This window comes from Mobula birostris, chromosome X, assembly GCF_030028105.1.
Source record: "Mobula birostris isolate sMobBir1 chromosome X, sMobBir1.hap1, whole genome shotgun sequence".
NCBI lineage: Eukaryota > Metazoa > Chordata > Chondrichthyes > Myliobatiformes > Myliobatidae > Mobula > Mobula birostris.
The window spans coordinates 51,283,359-51,304,459 of NC_092402.1; the positions used below are offsets into that span (position 1 = coordinate 51,283,359).

Genomic DNA, 21,101 nt, shown 5'->3' on the forward strand with positions numbered 1-21,101 from the left:
TGTGTGATGGGACGGTGTGGAGGGAGATTCACTCTGTGTCTGACCCTGGGAGTGTGTGATGGGACGGTGTGGAGGGAGATTCACTCTGTGTCTGACCCTGGGAGTGTGTGATGGGACAGTGTGGAGGGAGATTCACTCCATATCTGACCCTGGGAGTGTGTGATGGGACAGTGCGGAGGGAGATTCACTCTGTGTCTGACCCTGGGAGTGTGTGAATGGGACAGTGTGGAGGGAGATTCACTCTGTGTCTGACCCCAGGAGTGGGTGATGGGACAGTGTGGAGGGAGATTCACTCTGTGTCTGACCCCGGGTGTGTGTGATGGGACGGTGTGGAGGGAGATTCACTCTGTGTCTGACCCTGGGAGTGTGTGAATGGGACAGTGTGGAGGGAGATTCACTCTGTGTCTGACCCCAGGAGTGGGTGATGGGACAGTGTGGAGGGAGATTCACTCTGTGTCTGACCCTGGGAGTGTGTGATGGGACAGTGTGGAGGGAGATTCACTCTGTGTCTGACCCCAGGAGTGGGTGATGGGACAGTGTGGAGAGAGCTTCACTCTGTGTCTGACCCTGGGAGTGTGTGATGGGACGGTGTGGACGGAGATTCACTCTGTGTTTGACCCTGGGGGTGTGTGATGGGATAGTGTGGAGGGAGATTCACTCTGTGTCTGACCCTGGGAGTGTGTGATGGGACGGTGTGGAGGGAGATTCTCTCTGTGTCTGACCCTGGGAGTGTGTGATGGGACGGTGTGGAGGGAGATTCACTCTGTGTCTGACCCCCGGGAGTGTGTGATGGGACGGTGTGGAGGGAGATTCACTCTGTGTCTGACCCTGGGAGTGTGTGATGGGACGGTGTGGAGGGAGATTCACTCTGTGTCTGACCCTGGGAGTGTGTGATGGGACGGTGTGGAGGGAGATTCTCTCTGTGTCTGACCCTGGGAGTGTGTGATGGGACGGTGTGGAGGGAGATTCACTCTGTGTCTGACCCCCGGGAGTGTGTGATGGGACGGTGTGGAGGGAGATTCACTCTGTGTCTGACCCTGGGAGTGTGTGATGGGACGGTGTGGAGGGAGATTCACTTTGTGTCTCACCCTGGGAGTGTGTGATGGGACAGTGTGGAGGGAGATTCACTCTGTGCCTGACCCTGGGAGTGTGTGAATGGGACAGTGTGGAGGGAGATTCACTCTGTGTCTGACCCCAGGAGTGGGTGATGGGACAGTGTGGAGGGAGATTCACTCTGTGTCTGACCCTGGGAGTGTGTGATGGGACGGTGCGGGGGGAGATTCACTCTGTGTCTGACCCTGGGAGTGTGTGATGGGATGGTGTGGAGGGAGATTCACTCTGTGTGTGACCCTGGGAGTGTGTGATGGGACAGTGTGGAGGGAGATTCACTCTGTGTCTGACCCAGGAGTGTGTGATGGGACGGTGTGGAGGGAGATTCACTCTGTCTCTGACCCCGGGAGTGTGTGATGGGACGGTGTGGAGGAAGATTCACTCTGTGTCTGACCCTGGGAGTGGGTGATGGGACAGTGTGGAGAGAGCTTCACTCTGTGTCTGACTCTGGGAGTGTGTGATGGGACAGTGTGGAGGGAGATTCACTCTGTGTCTGACCCTGGGAGTGTGTGATGGGACAGTGTGGAGGGAGATTCACTCTGTGTCTGACCTTAGGAGTGTGTGATGGGACGGTGTGGAGGGAGATTCACTCTGTGTCTGACCCTGGGAGTGTGTGATGGGACAGTGCGGAGGGAGATTCACTCTGTGTCTGACCCCGGGAGTGTGTGATGGGATGGTGTGGAGGGAGATTCACTCTGTGTCTGACCCCGGGAGTGTGTGATGGGACATTGCGGAGGGAGATTCACTCTGAGTCTGACCCTGGGAGTGTGTGAAGGGACGGTGTGGAGGGAGATTCACTCGGTGTCTCACCCCTTTTTTTTTTAATTCTTTATTGCAAATGTCGGTGCTATACAATATTTACAAAACCAGTGACTAACATATTTACTACACTACAAACAGACAATACATGTTAAACCAATACATTGCCATCCTCATCAATGATGGCATTTACACCCCACGGAGCCCAAGGGTCCCGGAACATCTCGACGGTCGCCGTGGACTGTGCGTATTCCTTTTCAATGTTCACCCGGGCTCGAACATACCCCCTAAACATAGCCAGGCAGTCCGCCCGGGGAGAACCTCCTGCCACCCTTTTCCAGGAGCCACGGATGGCAATTTTCGCCAGCCCCAGGAGCAAGTTGACAAGGACATCCTCATCCCTCTGTGTCCCCCTCCTTACTGGATGACCATATATGAATAGGGTGGGACTGAAATGCAACCAGAAGGCGAGAAGCAGCCCACGCAAATACGCGAAAAGGGGCTGCAGCCTCACACATTTCACTTACATATGGTACACGGTCTCCTCCAGCCCGCAGAAGTGACACGCGGCTGGGAGATCCGTGTACAAACTAAAGAACTTATTGCAGGGCACCGCTTCATGCAGCACCCTCCAGCCGAGATCACCAAGGTGCATGGGAAGGACTCCCTTGTCGAGGGACTTCCACTGGGGACCCCCCTCACCTCCAGGTGGAAAGACCGACCGCCATGGCGTGTCGGGACGGTGGACAAATGCTAGGAAGTGGAGGGTGTGGAGCAGCAGCCCATAAAGGTACCTCCTGCCTGCATCCCTGAATGGGATTGTGGGTGTTGATGAAAGACGGCTCAAGTTGTGTGGATTCGTCTCTCGGGTAAGGCTGTGGGGCCTGGGCCGGACGAGCAGCTCAGCCCGAGTCGTTCCACACACCTGAGCCGCACTGACATCCGTTGAGACAGGGCAAGGGTCGGCCAGGACCCCGCCCTCTGCCAGAGGAGGGGATTCCCGGCCTGAGGCAACCATGTTCCAGACTCTCAGTAGGTCCTGATAGAAGCCGGGCAGCCTCTGCAAAGCAGCACGGTTAACGCCCGCCGGTGGTAGCTGCATATCTTCGGCAAGACAGCAGCCCCTCCGGAGGAAGAAAGTCACCAACACGTGCCACCTGGGAGGGTGCTCGGCGTACAGGAATCTCTGCAGCGTCCTGAGGCGGAGAGCCACCAGTCGTGTGCGTACACACACCAGCGACTGTCCGCCCTCTCCTTCTGGGAGACTCAGAACCGCTGCAGAGACCCAGTGCTTCCTGTTTCCCCAGAAGAAGTCCACTAGCTTCCTCTGCATTCTTGCGACAAAAGGGGCAGGGGGGGCCAAGGTGACCATCCGGTACCACAGCATGGAGGCCACCAGCTGGTGTATGACCACCACCCTGCCTCGATAGGAAAGCACCCTGAGAAGGCCTGACCAGCGCCCTCGCCGGGCCATGACCTTTGTCTCCAGGTCCTGCCAGTTCGCCAGCCAGGTCTCCCCAGAAGGACTCAGGTAGACTCCCAGATAGAGAAGACGTCTGGTGCTCCACTCAAAAGCTCTCATCTCCTCCGGCAGGGAGTCCACCTGCCACTGGCCAACTAAGAGTCCGGAACATTTCGCCCAGTTGATCCTGGCGGAGGATGCCGCCGAGAAAACATCTTGGCATCCTCCGCAGGTCACAGGGGTCTGTCATCATGAGGAGTACGTCATCGGCATAGGCCGAGACGACGACCCCCATGTCCGGTTCGCGCAGAACCAGACCTGTCAGCCTTCGCCGAAGAAGGCTGAGGAATGGCTCGACACAAATCGCATACAGTTGACCGGACATGGGGCACCCTTGACGCACTCCTCTTCAGAAGTGGATAGGTCCTGTCAATGATCCATTAATCTTAACTAGGCACTCTGCGGCAGAGTACAGGAGCCGAAATCGGGCCACAAAGTGTGGTCCGAGCCCAAAAGCCTGCAGGGTGCCCACCAGGAAACTGTGGTCCACCCGGTCAAAAGCCTTCTCCTGGTCAAGATAAAGAAACGTGTGGAGGGAGATTCACTCTGTGTCTGACCCTGGGAGTGTGTGAATGGGACAGTGTGGAGGGAGATTCACTCTGTGTCTGACCCCAGGAGTGGGTGATGGGACAGTGTGGAGGGAGATTCACTCTGTGTCTGACCCCGGGTGTGTGTGATGGGACGGTGTGGAGGGAGATTCACTCTGTGTCTGACCCTGGGAGTGTGTGAATGGGACAGTGTGGAGGGAGATTCACTCTGTGTCTGACCCCAGGAGTGGGTGATGGGACAGTGTGGAGGGAGATTCACTCTGTGTCTGACCCCGGGTGTGTGTGATGGGACGGTGTGGAGGGAGATTCACTCTGTGTCTGACCCTGGGAGTGTGTGAATGGGACAGTGTGGAGGGAGATTCACTCTGTGTCTGACCCCAGGAGTGGGTGATGGGACAGTGTGGAGGGAGATTCACTCTGTGTCTGACCCCAGGAGTGGGTGATGGGACAGTGTGGAGAGAGCTTCACTCTGTGTCTGACCCTGGGAGTGTGTGGTGGGACAGTGTGGAGGAAGATTCACTCTGTGTCTGACCCTGGGAGTGTGTGATGGGACGGTGTGGACGGAGATTCACTCTGTGTTTGACCCTGGGGGTGTGTGATGGGATAGTGTGGAGGGAGATTCACTCTGTGTCTGACCCTGGGAGTGTGTGATGGGACGGTGTGGAGGGAGATTCACTCTGTGTCTGACCCCCGGGAGTGTGTGATGGGACGGTGTGGAGGGAGATTCACTCTGTGTCTGACCCTGGGAGTGTGTGATGGGACGGTGTGGAGGGAGATTCACTTTGTGTCTCACCCTGGGAGTGTGTGATGGGACAGTGTGGAGGGAGATTCACTCTGTGCCTGACCCTGGGAGTGTGTGAATGGGACAGTGTGGAGGGAGATTCACTCTGTGTCTGACCCCAGGAGTGGGTGATGGGACAGTGTGGAGGGAGATTCACTCTGTGTCTGACCCTGGGAGTGTGTGATGGGACGGTGCGGAGGGAGATTCACTCTGTGTCTGACCCTGGGAGTGTGTGATGGGATGGTGTGGAGGGAGATTCACTCTGTGTGTGACCCTGGGAGTGTGTGATGGGACAGTGTGGATGGAGATTCACTCTGTGTCTGACCCTGGGAGTGTGTGATGGGACAGTGTGGAGGGAGATTCACTCTGTGTCTGACCCAGGAGTGTGTGATGGGACGGTGTGGAGGGAGATTCACTCTGTCTCTGACCCCGTGAGTGTGTGATGGGACGGTGTGGAGGAAGATTCACTCTGTGTCTGACCCTGGGAGTGGGTGATGGGACAGTGTGGAGAGAGCTTCACTCTGTGTCTGACTCTGGGAGTGTGTGATGGGACAGTGTGGAGGGAGATTCACTCTGTGTCTGACCCTGGGAGTGTGTGATGGGACAGTGTGGAGGGAGATTCACTCTGTGTCTGACCTTAGGAGTGTGTGATGGGACGGTGTGGAGGGAGATTCACTCTGTGTCTGACCCTGGGAGTGTGTGATGGGACAGTGCGGAGGGAGATTCACTCTGTGTCTGACCCCGGGAGTGTGTGATGGGACGGTGTGGAGGGAGATTCACTCTGTGTCTGACCCCGGGAGTGTGTGATGGGACAGTGCGGAGGGAGATTCACTCTGTGTCTGACCCCGAGAGTGTGTGATGGGATGGTGTGGAGGGAGATTCACTCTGTGTCTGACCCCGGGAGTGTGTGATGGGACAGTGTGGAGGGAGATTCACTCTGTGTCTGACTCTGGGAGTGTGTGATGGGACAGTGTGGAGGGAGATTCACTCTGTGTCTGACCCCGGGAGTGTGTGATGGGATGGTGTGGAGGGAGATTCACTCTGTGTCTGACCCCGGGAGTGTGTTATGGGACGGTGTGGAGGGAGATTCACTCTGTGTCTGACCCTGGGAGTGTGTGATGGGACAGTGTGGAGGGAGATTCACTCTGTGTCTGACCCTTTTTTTTTACAAAATTCTTTATTACAAATGTCGGTGCTATACAATATTTACAAACCCAGTGACTAACACATTTACTACACTACAAACAGACAATACATGTTAAACCAATATATTGCCATCCTCATCAATGATGGCATTTACACCCCGCGGAGCCCAGTGGTCCCGGAACATCTGGACAGTCGCCGTGGACTGTGCGTATTCCTTTGCAGTATTCACCCGGGCACGAACATACCCGCTAAACATAGCCAGGCAGTCCGCCCGGGGAGAACCTCCTGCCACCCTTTTCCAGGAGCCACGGATGGCAATTTTCAAGATTCACTCTGTGTCTGACCTATGCCTGTACTGTTTGAAGTCTCACTGCTCTCATTCTCTCCTCTGCGCAGTACAACGCCTGCACTCTGCACGGTGGGAAGGGACAGGAGCAGAGAGAGTTTGCTTTGTCGAATCTGAAGGCTGGTGCCAAGGACATCCTGGTAGCCACTGACGTGGCCGGCCGTGGTATTGACATTCATGATGTGTCAATGGTACTCAACTACGACATGGCAAAGAACATTGAAGGTATGGGTTCATTCGGATTCGGAAATTGGAGGTTCAGAGCGTCTTCTTCTGAGTTCAGGAATTTCTTAAGGTTGACACAGTAGTCAAGAAGGCACATGCAATGTTAGCATTAATTTTGAGAGGACTAGAATATAAAAGCAGGGGTGTAATGCTGACACGTTTCACGACATTGTTCAGGGGTAGTGTGAACAGCTTACGTCCCACATCTAAGGAAGGATGTGCTTTCTCTGAAGCACGATCCCAGAAATGAAAGGCTTGATGAACAAAGAGGATTTGATGTGTCTAGAACTGTGCTTGATGGAGTTCAGAAGTATGAGGGAAGCATATCTCATTGAAACCTCCCGGATACTGAAAGGCCTGGAGAAAGTGGACATTAGAGAGGACGTCCCCATCAGTGGGAGAATCCAGGATCTGAGGGCACAGGTTGAGAGTGAAGGGACGTCCCTTTGGAACTGAGATGAAGAGGAATTTCTTCAGCCTGAGAGTTTGTTGCGACGGGGTGGTGGTGGCCAAGCCATTGGGCGTGGTAACTGGGGTGAGAGGAGGTGGTAGAGGTGGGGACAGCAACCTGGGGTGCTGCATTTCACCAGGGGTTTGGGTGGTGCCGACGAGTGAGAGGTACATGACACACCATGGAGAGCATTCTGAGTGTGGAGGCTTCAAAGGGCAGGGGCACAACCTTCCTTACCATCTGGGATATGCCCTCTTCTCATCAGGGAGGATGTGCAGGAGATTGAAGAGACCAATACAATGTTTTAGTAACAGTTTCTTCCCGTCTGCCATCTTATTTCTGAATAGTTCATGGACTCTACCTCACTATTAAATTCTTCTACTGCCACAGAACGACAAATTTTATGGCTGATTTGGATTCGGTTGTCTCTCTTCCCCCAACCTCCCCACAGATTACATCCATCGTATCGGGCGGACGGGCAGAGCTGGGAAGAGCGGAGTTGCCATCACTTTCCTGACCAAGGAGGACTCCTCCGTCTTCTACGACTTGAAGCAGGCCATCTTGGAGAGCCCCGTCTCCTCCTGCCCCCCCGAGCTGTCCAACCATCCCGACGCCCAGCACAAGCCGGGCACCATCCTCACCAAGAAAAGGAGAGAGGAGACCATCTTCGCCTAGGCATCCTTCCTCCCGCTGAGACTCATCCCCATGAGCAGGTGGAGAGGGTGAGAGAGAAGGGGGAGGGTCAGATATTTTTCCTGTATTTAATATTAACCCTCACCCCAAACAGAGAGGGGAGGAAATTTTGCTGCATTTAGTATTCAGTCTTCCATTCCTCCGTCCTTATGAATTGCTTCCCCACCCTCTTCATTGTTCCCTCCCTTCCCCACCACACTCCCTCCGTTCTTCCCGCATCTTCCTCTCCACCTCCATTCCCCTCAGCACCCCCCCCCCCAGCCTCCAGGTGAGTGTAGATGATGGATGTCACTGTTCCTGCCCCCATCAAACCACCGGCCCCCCCCCCCACCCCCCATCCTGACTTGTTCAGCAACCCCTTCCTTGTTGGGGTTGGGTCCGGTCAGGAGTTGGTCCGGGGTTTGGTGTGGGTGGGTGGAGGGTAGGTTAGGTCCAGGAGTGAGGTTGTGGGCTCCAAACACTTGCTGTTGTCCTCGCAGAACTGGGTGGAGGGGGTGGTGAGGGAGACCCATGGGATGGTCAGTGACCTAACACCCCCACCCAGTTCTGAGTGTCTGCTCCTGGTCTTGTACATTCCACAGGGAGATGTGTTCCCAAGTCCTCTCCCTCCACCTCTCATTGCCCCTCATCTCCCTTCTTCCCTCACTTCCTCCCTTCCCTCATTCCCACCTCCCACTCTCCCCTTGCCCTCCCTTCCTTTTTCCCTTTGGCCCAGGCTCCACTGTTAGATTGGAGTATATAAATGTATATGTTTAAATCCTTTCTATGGCTGAATAAAGGGAGACTATTGTTTTACATTTCAGCAAAGTCTCCTGTGTTCATCTGTTTTGATGAGTGTTTCAAGTGTGTGTGTGTGTGTGTGTGTCTGGTGTGCGTGTGTAACCTGGCTCTGTGTGTGTGTGTGTTTCCAGTCTGCGTGTGCAACCTGCCTTTTTTGTGTGTGTATGTGAGCATGTGTGTGTCTCTGTATGACGATGTGTCATCTGTCTGTGTGTGTCCCATCGTTGTGTGTTTGCTCCTCCCCCCCCCCACAACTTCTCCACCCACCTTCTGACAGATGGTGAGGAGTGGACGTGCGTTCAAGAAAAGGTGCAGAGGGAGCGCTGTCCAGGGGGAGGGACGCCACTGTGGGGTGGGCAGCGAGGCGGATGGCCAGATGGGTGGTGAAGCGTGGTGTTTGTGATGGTTGTCAGGAAGGTGCTGACGCTTCAGCCAGTGGCCAGGAGAGGGCGGCCTTGGCCTGTACCCAGCCTCGCAGTAGGAAACAAGCCCTTTGGCCCAACTGGCCCCTGCCAACTGAGACTCCCATCTAAGCCAGTCCCATATCCCTCTAAACCTTTCCTGTCCATGTACCTGTCTAAGTGTCCTTTAAATGCTGTTAATGTACCTGCCTCAACCACTTACTCTGACAGCTCGTTACAGATACAGATCACCCTCTGGCTGAAAAAGTTGCCCCTCGGTGTCCTATTAAATCTCTCCCCTCTCACCTTCAATTTGCACCCTCTAGTACTTGATTTCCTCAGCCAACCCTGGGGGAAAAAGACTGTGTGTATCCAGCCTATATCTACGTACCTCGTGATTTTATACGCCTCTATAAGGTCACCCCTAATTCTCCTACACTCCAATGAATAAAGTCCCAACCTGCTCAACCTCTCTCCATAGCTCAGTCCTTCTAGTCATGGCAATCTCCTCATTAATCTCTTCTGAACTCTTTCCAGGCTAATGGCATCTTTCTTTTAGCAGGGTGACTTCTACTGAACTTAAGAAGTGAGGACCAATATCCTCACAACTGTAACATAGCATCCCAACATTTGTACTCCGTGCCTGGACTGATGAAGGCTCACGCGCAAATGCCTTTTTCACCACCTGTCCACCTAGATCCCTCTGTCTCCTACCTTTAACTTCAAGTCAAGCAGCCTCCTCTTCACCTCCCTCAGAGGGACAGGATATGCTGGGACCCCCATCTCCTTACTCCCCCCTCCCCCCCCCACACCAAGCTTGGTGCCCCATGTCTGAACATCAAAATGGATTGTGGTGTTGGCCCTTGCAGGGGGGGTGGTGATGAGCAGTGGTGAGGGGGTAGTTGTGCACCACTGGAGGGGTAGAGGGCAGAATATCTGGTCATTAATAGTTATCTCTTGCTGCCCCCTGCTCTTTCCCATATCACAGCTCTAGTTGGTGTTAACTGGATGTCAGCTGGCAGGGGTAGTGGGTGTGACTGGGGTTGTAGGATTGGGAACATGAAGAATGAGGGAAATGGAGTTGTAGCTCTGTTTGTGGCTGTCTGTTAGTTCATGAGTACTTTGCATGGGTCTGTTGGTGTGTATAGTTTGTGTGTGCATCCAGTTTGCATAAGTTTGTATCTGTGGTGCATGCACCTGTGTGGGTAAAAGTCTGTGTGTGTGACTGTGTGTTTGGTAATGAGAGCGAGTACATCTGTGTGCACTGTGTATCTTATTGTACCTGTGTGTGTTGGAGTTTTGGGGGCTATTGCATTGATCTAGCATCCCATCCTGGAGCTACAACAGGAGCAAGCCCTTTGGGGAGACTCGTCAGAGTCTGTCCACAACAAGGGGAAGGGGCAAATCCTGGTTCAGCCCCAACAGTGAACGAGCCCCGGTTGCTGAGTTGATCGAGCCGCAGGAGTTACCATCGAGTTACCTGTTTTGCCTGTGGGTACAATGGCCAGCAGTGGCCATGGGAAAACCACTCCAGCAAAATTGAGCTTTCCCTCAACTTAAAGCAAAAAGAAGACACCACTTCTGGGACCAGACTGTTTGAAAGAAAGGTTTTACCAATGGTGTCCTTCGTTCATGTTTCTGACTTTTTTAAAATGTGAGAATTTGCATTTACAGTTCTCCAGAATGATCCTGGGAATTAAAGGGTTACCATCTGAGGAGTGGTTGATGGCTCTAGCCTGTACTCTGTACAGTTTAGAAGAATGGGGGGAGGATATCGTTGAAACCTATCAAATATTGAAAGACCTAGAGTGGACATGGAAAGAATGGGGTCCAGAGGGCACAGCCTCAGAATACAAGGACAGAGATAAGGAGGAATTTCTTTAGCCAGGGTGGGGAATTTGTAGAATTTGTTACCGCAGACGGTAGTGGTGGCCAAGTCATTAAGTATATTTAGAGGTTGATAGATACTTAATTAGTAAAGGGCGTCAAAGGTTACAGGGAAAAGGCGGGAGAATGGGGTCGAGAGAGAAAATTAGCCATTATTGAATAGTGGCAAAGACTTGATGGGCCGAATGGCCTAATTCTGCTATGTATAACGGTGTTACTTTGTACAGCATTTTGAATCTCCCTCACGCACAAACATGCATACACGTTCACAGGCACATTCTCTCTGGTGTGAATGTGCAGGCGCGCACACAATCTGATTCCCCGTTCCACACATGCGTTTGATTCCCAAACAGCACACTCACAGATAACGCACCTTCACACAAAAAAAGCACACCTAATTCACCTTTGCACGCAAACCGAGACATCTGATCAACCTGACGTGCTGTCGCTCTATCTCACTCGCACTCCCGTGTTCTCTCTGGTTCTCAAACTCCCACACCTGATTCTCTTTCCCTGTAACCATTTTTAATCCTGCCCTTTCAAAATGCACATTATGAATCCCCGCTCTCTCGCCTTCTCCGTTACGGGAGGTGGGGGTGCGCCATGACTGGGGCCTGTCGCTTTAAGTATGAATTACGACCAGGAGCCTGTTTAATTTTCCAGACATTATTACAGATCCGGGGTAAAGGGCGTTTTATTTTCCAGGGAGGGGATGGAGAACGAGAGTGCTGGGGGAAAGTACGAGGAGCCGCTGTAGAAAGAGCAGCGGAGAAGCCGGGGAGTGGGGGTGGGGGGAGGGAAGGAAGTAACGAGAGGGGAGGGAGGTAAGTCGGAGGCAGCCCTCCTTGCCACTCTGCTCGCAGGATCGGAGACGGCGTCCCAGGTGAGTGAATGACCACAGCGCAGTCCGGGTCTCTTCCCCTGTTCCGTGGCGACGCCAGATACATAGGGTCGGTTTATTGGACGGAGGATGGGGTTTCACCCCACTCCCCAAATAAATGCACAAATTCCCGAAGTAGCAGGCAGCCCCCGCTCCCCGAGATGGAGAGGGAGGTTATCACTGAGACGGGGAGGGTTGTAGATACCGGAGGGTTCATAGAGACAGAGAGGGGTGTAGGGGAGGATGGGGGCTCACAGAGACTGAGGGGGATTACAGGAGATCTCATCCCTCAGGCTCACTCTCTCCACACCAACCCCATCTCCAGGGCACGCTCAGCGACCAAGCTTCTCAGGGGAAGAGTTTCAAAGTTTCAACCCCCCCCCACCCTCATCTCAGGGTGAGGAAGAAATGTCTTGCCATCCCTGTCTCTTGATTATGAGAGCTGACTCCGCAGCCCAGGAGAAATGCCCTCGCTGTTCCCTTCGAGCTGTGGGTATCTTTCGATGAGATCTCCTCTGGCTCTCCCCAACCGCCGTCCACTCAATCTCTCCCCGCAGGACACACCCTCCGTCCCAGGGATAGGTCTGGTGGGACCTCTGTGGTACATCTGTCCTTCCTCGGGGAGGGAGAGTGCTCTCTGGACACTGTTCTCTGGGAGTGTTATTACCGGCGCCTGAGGGAGCTGGACCCACTCACGATGGCTCACCCAGTAGTGCTGGGGAGGGAAAGAATCATGGGGGGCAGAGGAGGAAGGGTGGGAAAGGAATACCCGATACTCTCCCCTTCCCTCATCTTCTCCCCCCCCCCCATGTCATAAGAATATAAGAAACAGGAGCAGGAGTAGGGTATCGACCTTGTCGAGTCTGTTCCGCCAGTCAATAAGATCATGGGTCATCTGGTCGTGGGTTTGGCTTCACCTACCTGTCTTTTCCCCAGCTGTGCAGAAGTTTCTCTCTCTGTGTCTTAAATATATTTATAATGTAGCCTCTGCTGCTTCTCCGGGCAGAGAATTCCACAGATTCATTACTCTCTGGGAAAGACAGTTTCTTGTCATCTCTGTCCTAAACTATGCTGCTGAATCTTGGGACCAAGTGTCGCACTCACAATGAAAACCACTTTTCTGCCGCTATCTTATCCTTTTCATAATTTTAGATGTTTCTATAAAATTCCCTCTAATTCTTCAAATTCCAGTGAGTATAGTCCCAGGTGACGCAATCTCTCCTCATAGGTTAACTCCCTCATCTCCGGAATCAACCTCTGCACCGCCTCCAAAGTCAGTATATTTTTCAAGTTTCAAGACCAGGACTGCAACCCTGGACAGTTGTATTATTATCACCCTGCCCTTAAATTTAACCCCTCTAACAATGAAGGCTGACAATTGCATTGGCCTTATTGATACCCTATTGGATCTGCAAACCAAACTTTTGCCATTCATGCACAAGCAGTACACGGCAGTCTTGCACTGCTGAATTTATAATCTGATCTTCCAGTTTTCCTTCCAAAGAGGATGAGCTCGTATTTACCAACATTTTGCTTCAGATAGCAGACCCTTGCCCACTCACTGAATCTATCCATATCTCTCTCTAGACTCTCCGCATTCTCTACACAATCAGATTTTCCACTCAGTTCAGTATCACCAGCAAACTCACATAACCCATGATTGATCCCCTCTTCCAAGTTGTTAACAACCCCAACACCAACCTCGATGGAACTCCACTTACTGCTGACTGCCCACCAGAGAAACACCTATTTATCCCAACATTGCCTTCTGTTGGTTAACCAATCCATATCCATGCTAATACATTAACCCCAAATTATTGATGTCTTCCAACCCCTTCCACCCTCTTCCCACATCCTCCCTCTCCAAACTACCCCTCCACTCCCTCTTCCCCCTACAGCCCTTTCACCAACCCCTCTCCCCGCCCCCCGCAGGTATCGACCCAAATTGGACTGGTTTGGTTCGATATCAAGATTGGTTATAGAGTCACACAGCACAGAAACTGCTCAAACCGGTCCATGTCGATCAAGACTGCCATATGATGCTTCCAATCTAAGCATTTGGCCCATATCCTCCAAAACATTTCCGATCCATATGCCCTGTCCAAGTGCTTCTTAAATGTTGTTAATGTCCCTGTCTCAATCACATCCTCTGGCAGCTCGTTCCATATATCCACCACCCTCTGGGCGAAGAAGTTGCCCTTCAGGTTCCTATTAAATCTCTCCCTTCTCACCTTTAACCTGCGCCTTTTGCTTCACGATGCGCCAACCTTGGGAAGGAGGGAAATGCAGAGACAGCCTTCCGTGTGCTGTGACAGGGATGTAGAGGGTGGATCTGGAAATGGCTGCTTGCTGATGGAAGGTGTGGCTCTCTTTATCCCTGTGGTCAGCTCAATAAGAGATGCGAGAGGGTCCCCTCAGAGAAACAGTGTCCCAGGACGCTTCTGCATTGGATGTGGAATCTAGGTATGGCTCAACAACGAATTCTTTGGTGGGTTTGGATGCCATTTACCATCCACAGTGCAGCACCACCTTCTCACTACACTCCTCCTACCGCCCCTCCCACAGCACGATGCTCCCTCCTCACCCCACCTCCCTCAGCGTGACACTCCCTCCTCACCACCCCTCCCACAGCGTGACACACCCTCCTCACCGCCCCTCCCACAACGTGACACTCCCTCCTCACTGCCCTTCCCACAGTGTGACACACCCTCCTCACCGCCCCTCCCTCAGCATGACACTCCCTCCTCACCACCCCTCCCACAGCGTGACACACCCTCCTCACTGCCCCTCCCACAACGTGACACTCCCTCCTCACCGCCCCTCACTGAGCATGACACTCCCTCCTCACTGCCCCTCCCACATGGTGACACTCCCTCCTCACCGCCCCTCCCACAGTGAAATGCTCCCTACTCACCACCCCTCGAACAGCGTGACACTCTTTCCTCACCGCGCCTCCCTCAGCGTGACACTCCCTCCTCACTGCCCCTCATACAGCGTGACACTCCCTCCTCACCGACCCTCCCACAGCGTCACACTCACCCCTCACCGCCCCTCCCGCAGCGTGACACTCCCCCCTCACTGCCCCCCCACAGCGTGACACTCCCTCATCACTGCCCCCCCACAGCGTGACGCTCCATCCTCACTGCCCCCCCACAGCATGAGGCTCCCTCCTCACTGCCCCCCCCTCAGCATGGCGCTCCCTCCTCACCACCGCTCCCTCAGCGTGACACTCCCTCCTCACCACCCCTCCCTCAGCGTGACACTCCCTCCTCACCGCCCCTCCCACAACGTGACACTCCCTCCTCACCGCCCCTCACTGAGCATGACACTCCCTCCTCACTGCCCCTCCCACATGGTGACACTCCCTCCTCACCGCCCCTCCCACAGTGAAACGCTCCCTACTCACCACCCCTCGAACAGCGTGACACTCTTTCCTCACCGCGCCTCCCTCAGCGTGACACTCCCTCCTCACTGCCCCTCATACAGCGTGACACTCCCTCCTCACCGACCCTCCCACAGCGTCACACTCACCCCTCACCGCCCCTCCCGCAGCGTGACACTCCCCCCTCACTGCCCCCCCACAGCGTGACACTCCCTCATCACTGCCCCCCCACAGCGTGACGCTCCATCCTCACTGCCCCCCCACAGCATGAGGCTCCCTCCTCACTGCCCCCCCCTCAGCATGGCGCTCCCTCCTCACCACCGCTCCCTCAGCGTGACACTCCCTCCTCACCACCCCTCCCTCAGCGTGACACTCCCTCCTCACCGCCCCTCCCTCAGTACGACACACCCTCCTCACCGCGCCTCCCACATGGTGACACTCCCTCCTCACCGCCCCTCCCACAGCGTGACGCTCCCTCATCACCGCCCCTCCCTCAGTGTGACACTCCCTCCTCACCGCCCCTCCCACAGTGAGACGCTCCCTCCCCACCGCCCCTCCAACAGCCTGACACTCCCTCCTCCCCTCCCCTCCCACAGCGTAACGCTCCCTCCTCACCGCCCCTCCCTCAGTGTGACGCTCCCTCCTCAATGCTCCTCCCACAGCGTGACGCTCCCTCACCGCCCCTCCCTCAACGTGATGCTCCCTCATCACCGCCCCTCCCTCAGCGTGATGCTCCCTCCTCACCGCCCCTCCCACAGTGAGACGCTCCCTCCTCACCGCCCCTCCAACAGCCTGACACTCCCTCCTCATCTCCCCTCCCACAGCGTGATGCTCCCTCATCACCGCCCCTCACACAGCGTGACACTCCCTCCTCACCGTCCCTCCCTCAGCGTAACGCTCCCTCATCACCGCCCCTCACTGAGCGTGACGCTCCCTCCTCACCGCCCCTCCCACGTGACGCTCCCTCCTCACCGCCCCCCCCACATGGTGACACTCCCTCCTCACCGCCCGTCGTACAGTGAGACGCTCCCTCCTCACTGCCCCTCCCACAGCATGACACTCCCTCCTTACCACCCCTCCCACAGCGTGACACTCCCTCCTCACCGCCCCTCCCACAGCGTGACGCTCCCTCTTCACCGCCCCTCCCACAGTGAGAGACTCCCAGCTCATCGCCCTCCCTCAGCGTGACGCTCCCTCCTCACCGCCCCTCCCCCAGCGTGACACTCCCTCCTCATCACCCTCCCACAGCGTGACACTCCTTCTTCACCGCCCCTCCCACAGCATGACACTCCCTCCTCACCACCCCTCCAAAGCACGACACTCCCTCCTCACCGCCCCTCCCCCAGCGTGACACTCCCTCCTCATCGCCCTCCCACAGCGTGACACTCCTTCTTCACTGCCCCTCCCACAGCATGACACTCACTCCTCACTGCCCCTCCCTCGGCGTGACACTCCCTCCTCACCACCCCTCCAAAGCACGACACTCCCTCCTCACCGCCCCTCCCACAGCGTGACGCTCCCTCCTCATCGCCCTCCCTCAGCGTGACGCTCCCTCCTCACCACCCCTCCCACAGCATGACACCGCTTCTTCACCGCCCCTCCCACAGCGTGATGGTCCCTTATCACCGCCCCTCCCACAGTGTGACGCTCCCTCCTCACCGCCCCTCAGTCAGCGTGACACTCCCTCCTCACCGCCCCCCCCACAGCGTGACACTCCCTCCTCACCGCCCCCCCCACAGCGTGACACTCCCTCCTCACCACCCCTCCCACAGCGTGACACTCCCTCCTCACTGCCCCCCCACAGCGTGATGCTCCCTCCTCACCACCCCACCCACAGCATGACCCTCCCTCCTCACTGCCCCTCCCTCAGCGTGTAGCTCCCTCCTGACCGCCCCTCCCACAGTCTGACGCTCCCTCCTCACTGCCCTTCCTTCAGCGTGATGCTGCCTCCTCACTGCCCCTCCCACAACGTGAAGCTTCCTCCTCACCGCCCCTCCCACAGTGAGACACTCCCTCCTCATCGCTCTCCCTCAGCGTGACAGTCCCTCCTCACCACTCCTCCCTCAGCGTGACGCTTCCTTCTCACCACTCCTCCATCAGCGTGACACTCGCACCTCACCGCCCCTCCATCAGCGTGACACCCCCACCTCACTGCCCCTCACACATCGTGAAGCTCCCTCCTCACCACCCCTCCCACAGTGAGACACTCCCTCCTCATCGCCCTCCCTCAGCGTGACACTCCCTCCTCACTGCCCTTCCCACAGCCTGACACTCCCTCCTCACCGCCCCTCCGACAGCGTGACACTCCCTCCTCACCGTCCCTCCCACAGCGTGACACTCCCTCCTCACTGCCCTTCCCACAGCATGATGCTCCCTCCTCACCGCCCCTCCCATAGTGAGACACTCCCTCCTCACCGCCCCTCCCACAGCGTGACGCTCCCTCCTCACCGCCCCTCCCACAGCAGGACAGTCCCTCCTCACCGCCCACCCCACCTGGTGACACTCCCTCCTCACCGCCCCTCCGACAGCGTGACACTCCCTCCTCACCGCCCCTCCCACAGCGTGATGCTCCCTCCTCACCACCCCTCCCACAGTGAGACACTCCCTCCTCATCGCCCTCCCTCAGTGTGACACTCCCTCCTCACTGCCCTTTCCACAGCGTGACGCTCCCTCCTCACCGCCCCTCCCACAGCATGACAGTCCCTCCTCACCGCCCACCCCACCTGGTGACACTCCCTCCTCACCGCCCCTCCGACAGCGTGACACTCCCTCCTCACCGCCCCTCCCACAGCGCGACGCTCCCTCCTCACCACCCCTCCCACAGCGTGACACTCCCTCCTCACCACCTCTCCCTCAGCGTGACGCTCCCTCCTCACCACCCCTCCTTCAGCGTGACGGTCCCTCCTCACCTCCGCTCCCACACAACACTCCCTCCTCACCACCCCTCCCTCAGCGTGACGCTCCCTCCTCACTGCCCCTCACTCAGCGTGACACTCCCTCCTCACCGCCCCTCACTCAGCGTGACGCTCCCTCCTCACCACCCCGCCCACAGCATGACCCTCCCTCCTCACTGCCCCTCCCTCAGCGTAACGCTCCCTCCTCACCACCCCTCCCACAGTGTGACGCTCCCTCCTCACCGCCCTCCCTCAGCGTGACGCTCCCTCCTCACCGCCACCCCCTCAGCGTGGTGCTCCCTCCTGTCTGCCCCTCCGACAGCGTGACACTCCCTCCTCACCACCCCTCCCTCAGCGTGACCCTCCCTCCTCACTGCCCCTCCCTCAGCGTAACACTCCCTCCTCACCACCCCTCCCACAGTGTGACGCTCCCTCCTCACCGCCCTCCCTCAGCGTGACGCTCCCTCCTCACCGCCACCCCCTCAGCGTGGTGCTCCCTCCTGTCTGCCCCTCCGACAGCGTGACACTCCCTCCTCACCACCCCTCCCTCAGCGTGACCCTCCCTCCTCACCGCCCCTCCCTCAGTGTGATGCTCCCTCCTCACCGCCCCGCCCACAGCGTGACGCTCCCTCCTCACCGCCCCTCCGAAATCGTGACACTCCCTCACCGCCCCCCCACATCATGACGCTCACTCCACACCACCCCTCCAACAGCGTGACACTCCCTCCTCACCGCCCCTCACTCAGCGTGACGCTCCCTCCTCACCGCCCCCACTCAGCGTGACGCTCCCTCCTCACCGCCCCTCCCTCAGTGTAACACTCCCTCCTCACCGCCCACCCTCAGCGTGACACTCCCTCCTCACCACCCCTCCTTCAGCGTGACGCTCCCTCCTCACCGCCCCTCCCACAGCGTGACGCTCCCTCCTCACCGCCCCTCCATCAGCGTGACACTCCCTCCTCACCACCTCTCCCTCAGCGTGACACTCCCTCCTCACCACCTCTCCCTCAGCGTGACGCTCCCTCACCACCCCTCCTTCAGCGTGACGCTCCCTCCTCACCTCCGCTCCCACACAACACTCCCTCCTCACCACCCCTCCCTCAGCGTGACGCTCCCTCCTCACCGCCACTCCCACAGTGAGACACTCCCTCCTCACCACCCCTCCCACAGCATGACGCTCCCTCCTCACCGCCCCTCCCACAGCATGACACTCCCTCCTCACCGCCCCTCCCACAGCATGACGCTCCCTCCTCACCTCCGCTCCCACAGCATGACGCTCCTTCCTCACTGCCCTTCCCTCAAAATCGCCTGTGGCGCTCCTTTAGTTGGTTTGTCTGTTTTACACATATATTTCTTGTCTTTCACCCCCACCTTTTATGTGCCCCTTCTCTTTCCACCCCCTTGTCTGTTTCCCACTCTCCCTCCTGCCTCCCTCTGTCCATTCCTCTCTCCTTCCTCATTCTACCCTCCCCCCTCTCCCTACGACACCCCCCATTTTTCCTCCTGCTCCACCCTCCTCCCTGCCCCTCCAACCCCTCCTCCCCTCCCCCCACCCCACACCTCTTGCAGCATGTCCTGGTTCGGAGGTACTCTGCTCGATGACCACAAATCCACCTGGTCTGACTCTACGCAGCCCCCTCCTCATCCAGCTCCCACCCCTGATGATGCCTTCCGCCCTGGCCATTGTGGGGTCTTCTCCCTCAGCTGCTGCGCCGAGCCACCGATGGAGCCTGCTCTGCCACTCTCTTGCCCCAGGAAGGAGGTGGGAGACCGCTGCCCATCCCAAGGGGAGGAGTCTCCTCTTCGCCCTGGTTCCCCAGAGGAAAGGGAGGGGGAAGTAGGGCGGCCCATCTGCCCCTCCCTGTGGCAGCGGATGTGCAGGGTCTTCCTCTCTAAGCAGTTCAAGTCTGAGAAGTTGGAGCTTCTCTACCAGCGTTACCTGCTGCGCCTTAACCAGGGCAGCTTCACAGTGCTGCTGGGTTTGCTGGCACTGGCGTGCGGCCTCCTCACCGCCCTGCACTGGGCCCAGGGGCCCCCGCGGGCCCCCTACCTGGGCGTGCTGTCGGCCGCCACCGGCCTCCTGCTCCTGCTGGCGGGGGCCTGCAGTCTCGGCCCCAGCCCCCAGCGGGGCCGGGTCAGCCTGGCCTGCTATCTGGTGGTGGGGCTGCTGCTAGCGGTGCAGACGGCCGTCCTGCTCGGCCTGTGGCCCCCCAGCCCCTCTGGTGGCCTCTGGTGGTCTGTCCTCTCCGTCCACGTCATCTACGCCCTGCTGCCAGTCCGCATGAGGGTGGCGGTGGTCAGCAGCGCCCTCCTCTCCGCCCTGCACCTGGCTGTGTGCTGGTACTGCAACCGGGAGGAGCCCTTCCTCAGGAAGCAGGTGAGGGGGAGGCTGGGGAGGGGCAGGGGAAGGGTGTCCTGATGCCACAAGCGGGAAGAAACCACTTCCCTGGGCAGAGGGTGGGACGGGGCAAGATGGAGGGGACGGGGGAGGATTCCTCCTTGACGAAGCAGTTGGGGAGTGCGAGGAGAGGGAGGTGTGCTCTGGTGGTTTGGGGGGAGGAGGAGGAGGAGGAGGTGGGGAACTGTGTCCAGGATGCCTTCCTCAGAAGCAGATGACAGGTTTGGGGCCCGCCTTGTCTGTGCCAAACTAGTTAAACTTTTAATTAAGCACCTAACTAAACAAATCTCTTCTGCTGACAAACAATGTCTATCTTCTGCCATCACCGTGGCAGCACTCTCTGTGCGTAAAAAAAACAAACAACTTGCACTATACCTCTCTCACCTTCTGGGATTAGGCAATTCGACCCTGGGGGTGAAAGATTCCAGCTGTCTACTCTATCTATGCCTCGCAAATTCCTATAAACTGCTCTCAGATCTCCCCTCAGTCTCTGCCGCTCCAGAGAAAACAAGCCAAGTTTGTCCAAACCTCTCGTAATAGCTCGTGTCCTCTAATCCAGGCAGCAGAGGGGTTTAGCCAGACACGTGGATGTGAAGGCAATGGAGGGAGATGGACATTGTGCAGGCAGAAGGGATTAGTTTAGTTTGGCAGCAATATCTGAGCCAAAGAGTCTGTTCTATGTCCCAAAGATCCTTCATAGGAATGTTCGGCATCTGGGAACAGAGGAGCTGTGAAATGTTTCAGGCCACAGAACTGGGAAAGAGAGAGAATATCAGCTCTAAATTACAGACAACACGAAGGGCATAAATTAGAGTGAAGGAAAAGAAAGTCCTGTTTTGCACAAAGATACAATCAGAGGCAAGTCCATGGCAGTGTAAGAGATGGTCACGGTGTTGCTGTA

General features: G+C 56.7%; 2 protein-coding genes across 4 annotated transcripts in view; both read left to right on the forward strand.

Annotated features, from left to right (window-relative positions):
* The window catches only part of LOC140191772 (probable ATP-dependent RNA helicase DDX23), a 126,172-nt gene extending 117,784 nt beyond the window's left edge, over positions 1-8,388 (forward strand). For all 3 annotated transcript variants that reach the window (XM_072249500.1, XM_072249498.1, XM_072249499.1), the window contains exons 16-17: positions 6,263-6,437; positions 7,340-8,388. In XM_072249500.1, coding sequence (XP_072105601.1) covers positions 6,263-6,437; positions 7,340-7,563 — 399 coding nt within the window. In that variant the 3' untranslated portion in view covers positions 7,564-8,388. The remainder of the gene's footprint in view (positions 1-6,262; positions 6,438-7,339) is intronic.
* Positions 8,389-11,486: 3,098 nt separating this feature from the next.
* Positions 11,487-20,221, forward strand: LOC140191508 (adenylate cyclase type 6-like). The gene is made up of 3 exons (XM_072248960.1): positions 11,487-11,532; positions 13,917-13,992; positions 19,372-20,221. Exons 2-3 carry the CDS (start codon positions 13,928-13,930, stop codon positions 20,219-20,221), a joined length of 915 nt encoding a protein of 304 aa, XP_072105061.1. The 5' UTR covers positions 11,487-11,532; positions 13,917-13,927.
* The last annotated feature ends 880 nt before the right edge of the window (positions 20,222-21,101 follow it).

Coding starts and splice junctions, on each gene's coding strand:
- LOC140191508 (XM_072248960.1), top strand. CDS start 13,928: ATGCGAGAGGGTCCCCTCAGAGAAACAGTGTCCCAGGACGCTTCTGCA. Junction 13,993..19,371: donor GCATTGGATGTGGAATCTAG/GTATGGCTCAAC, acceptor CACCTCTTGCAG/CATGTCCTGGTTCGGAGGTA.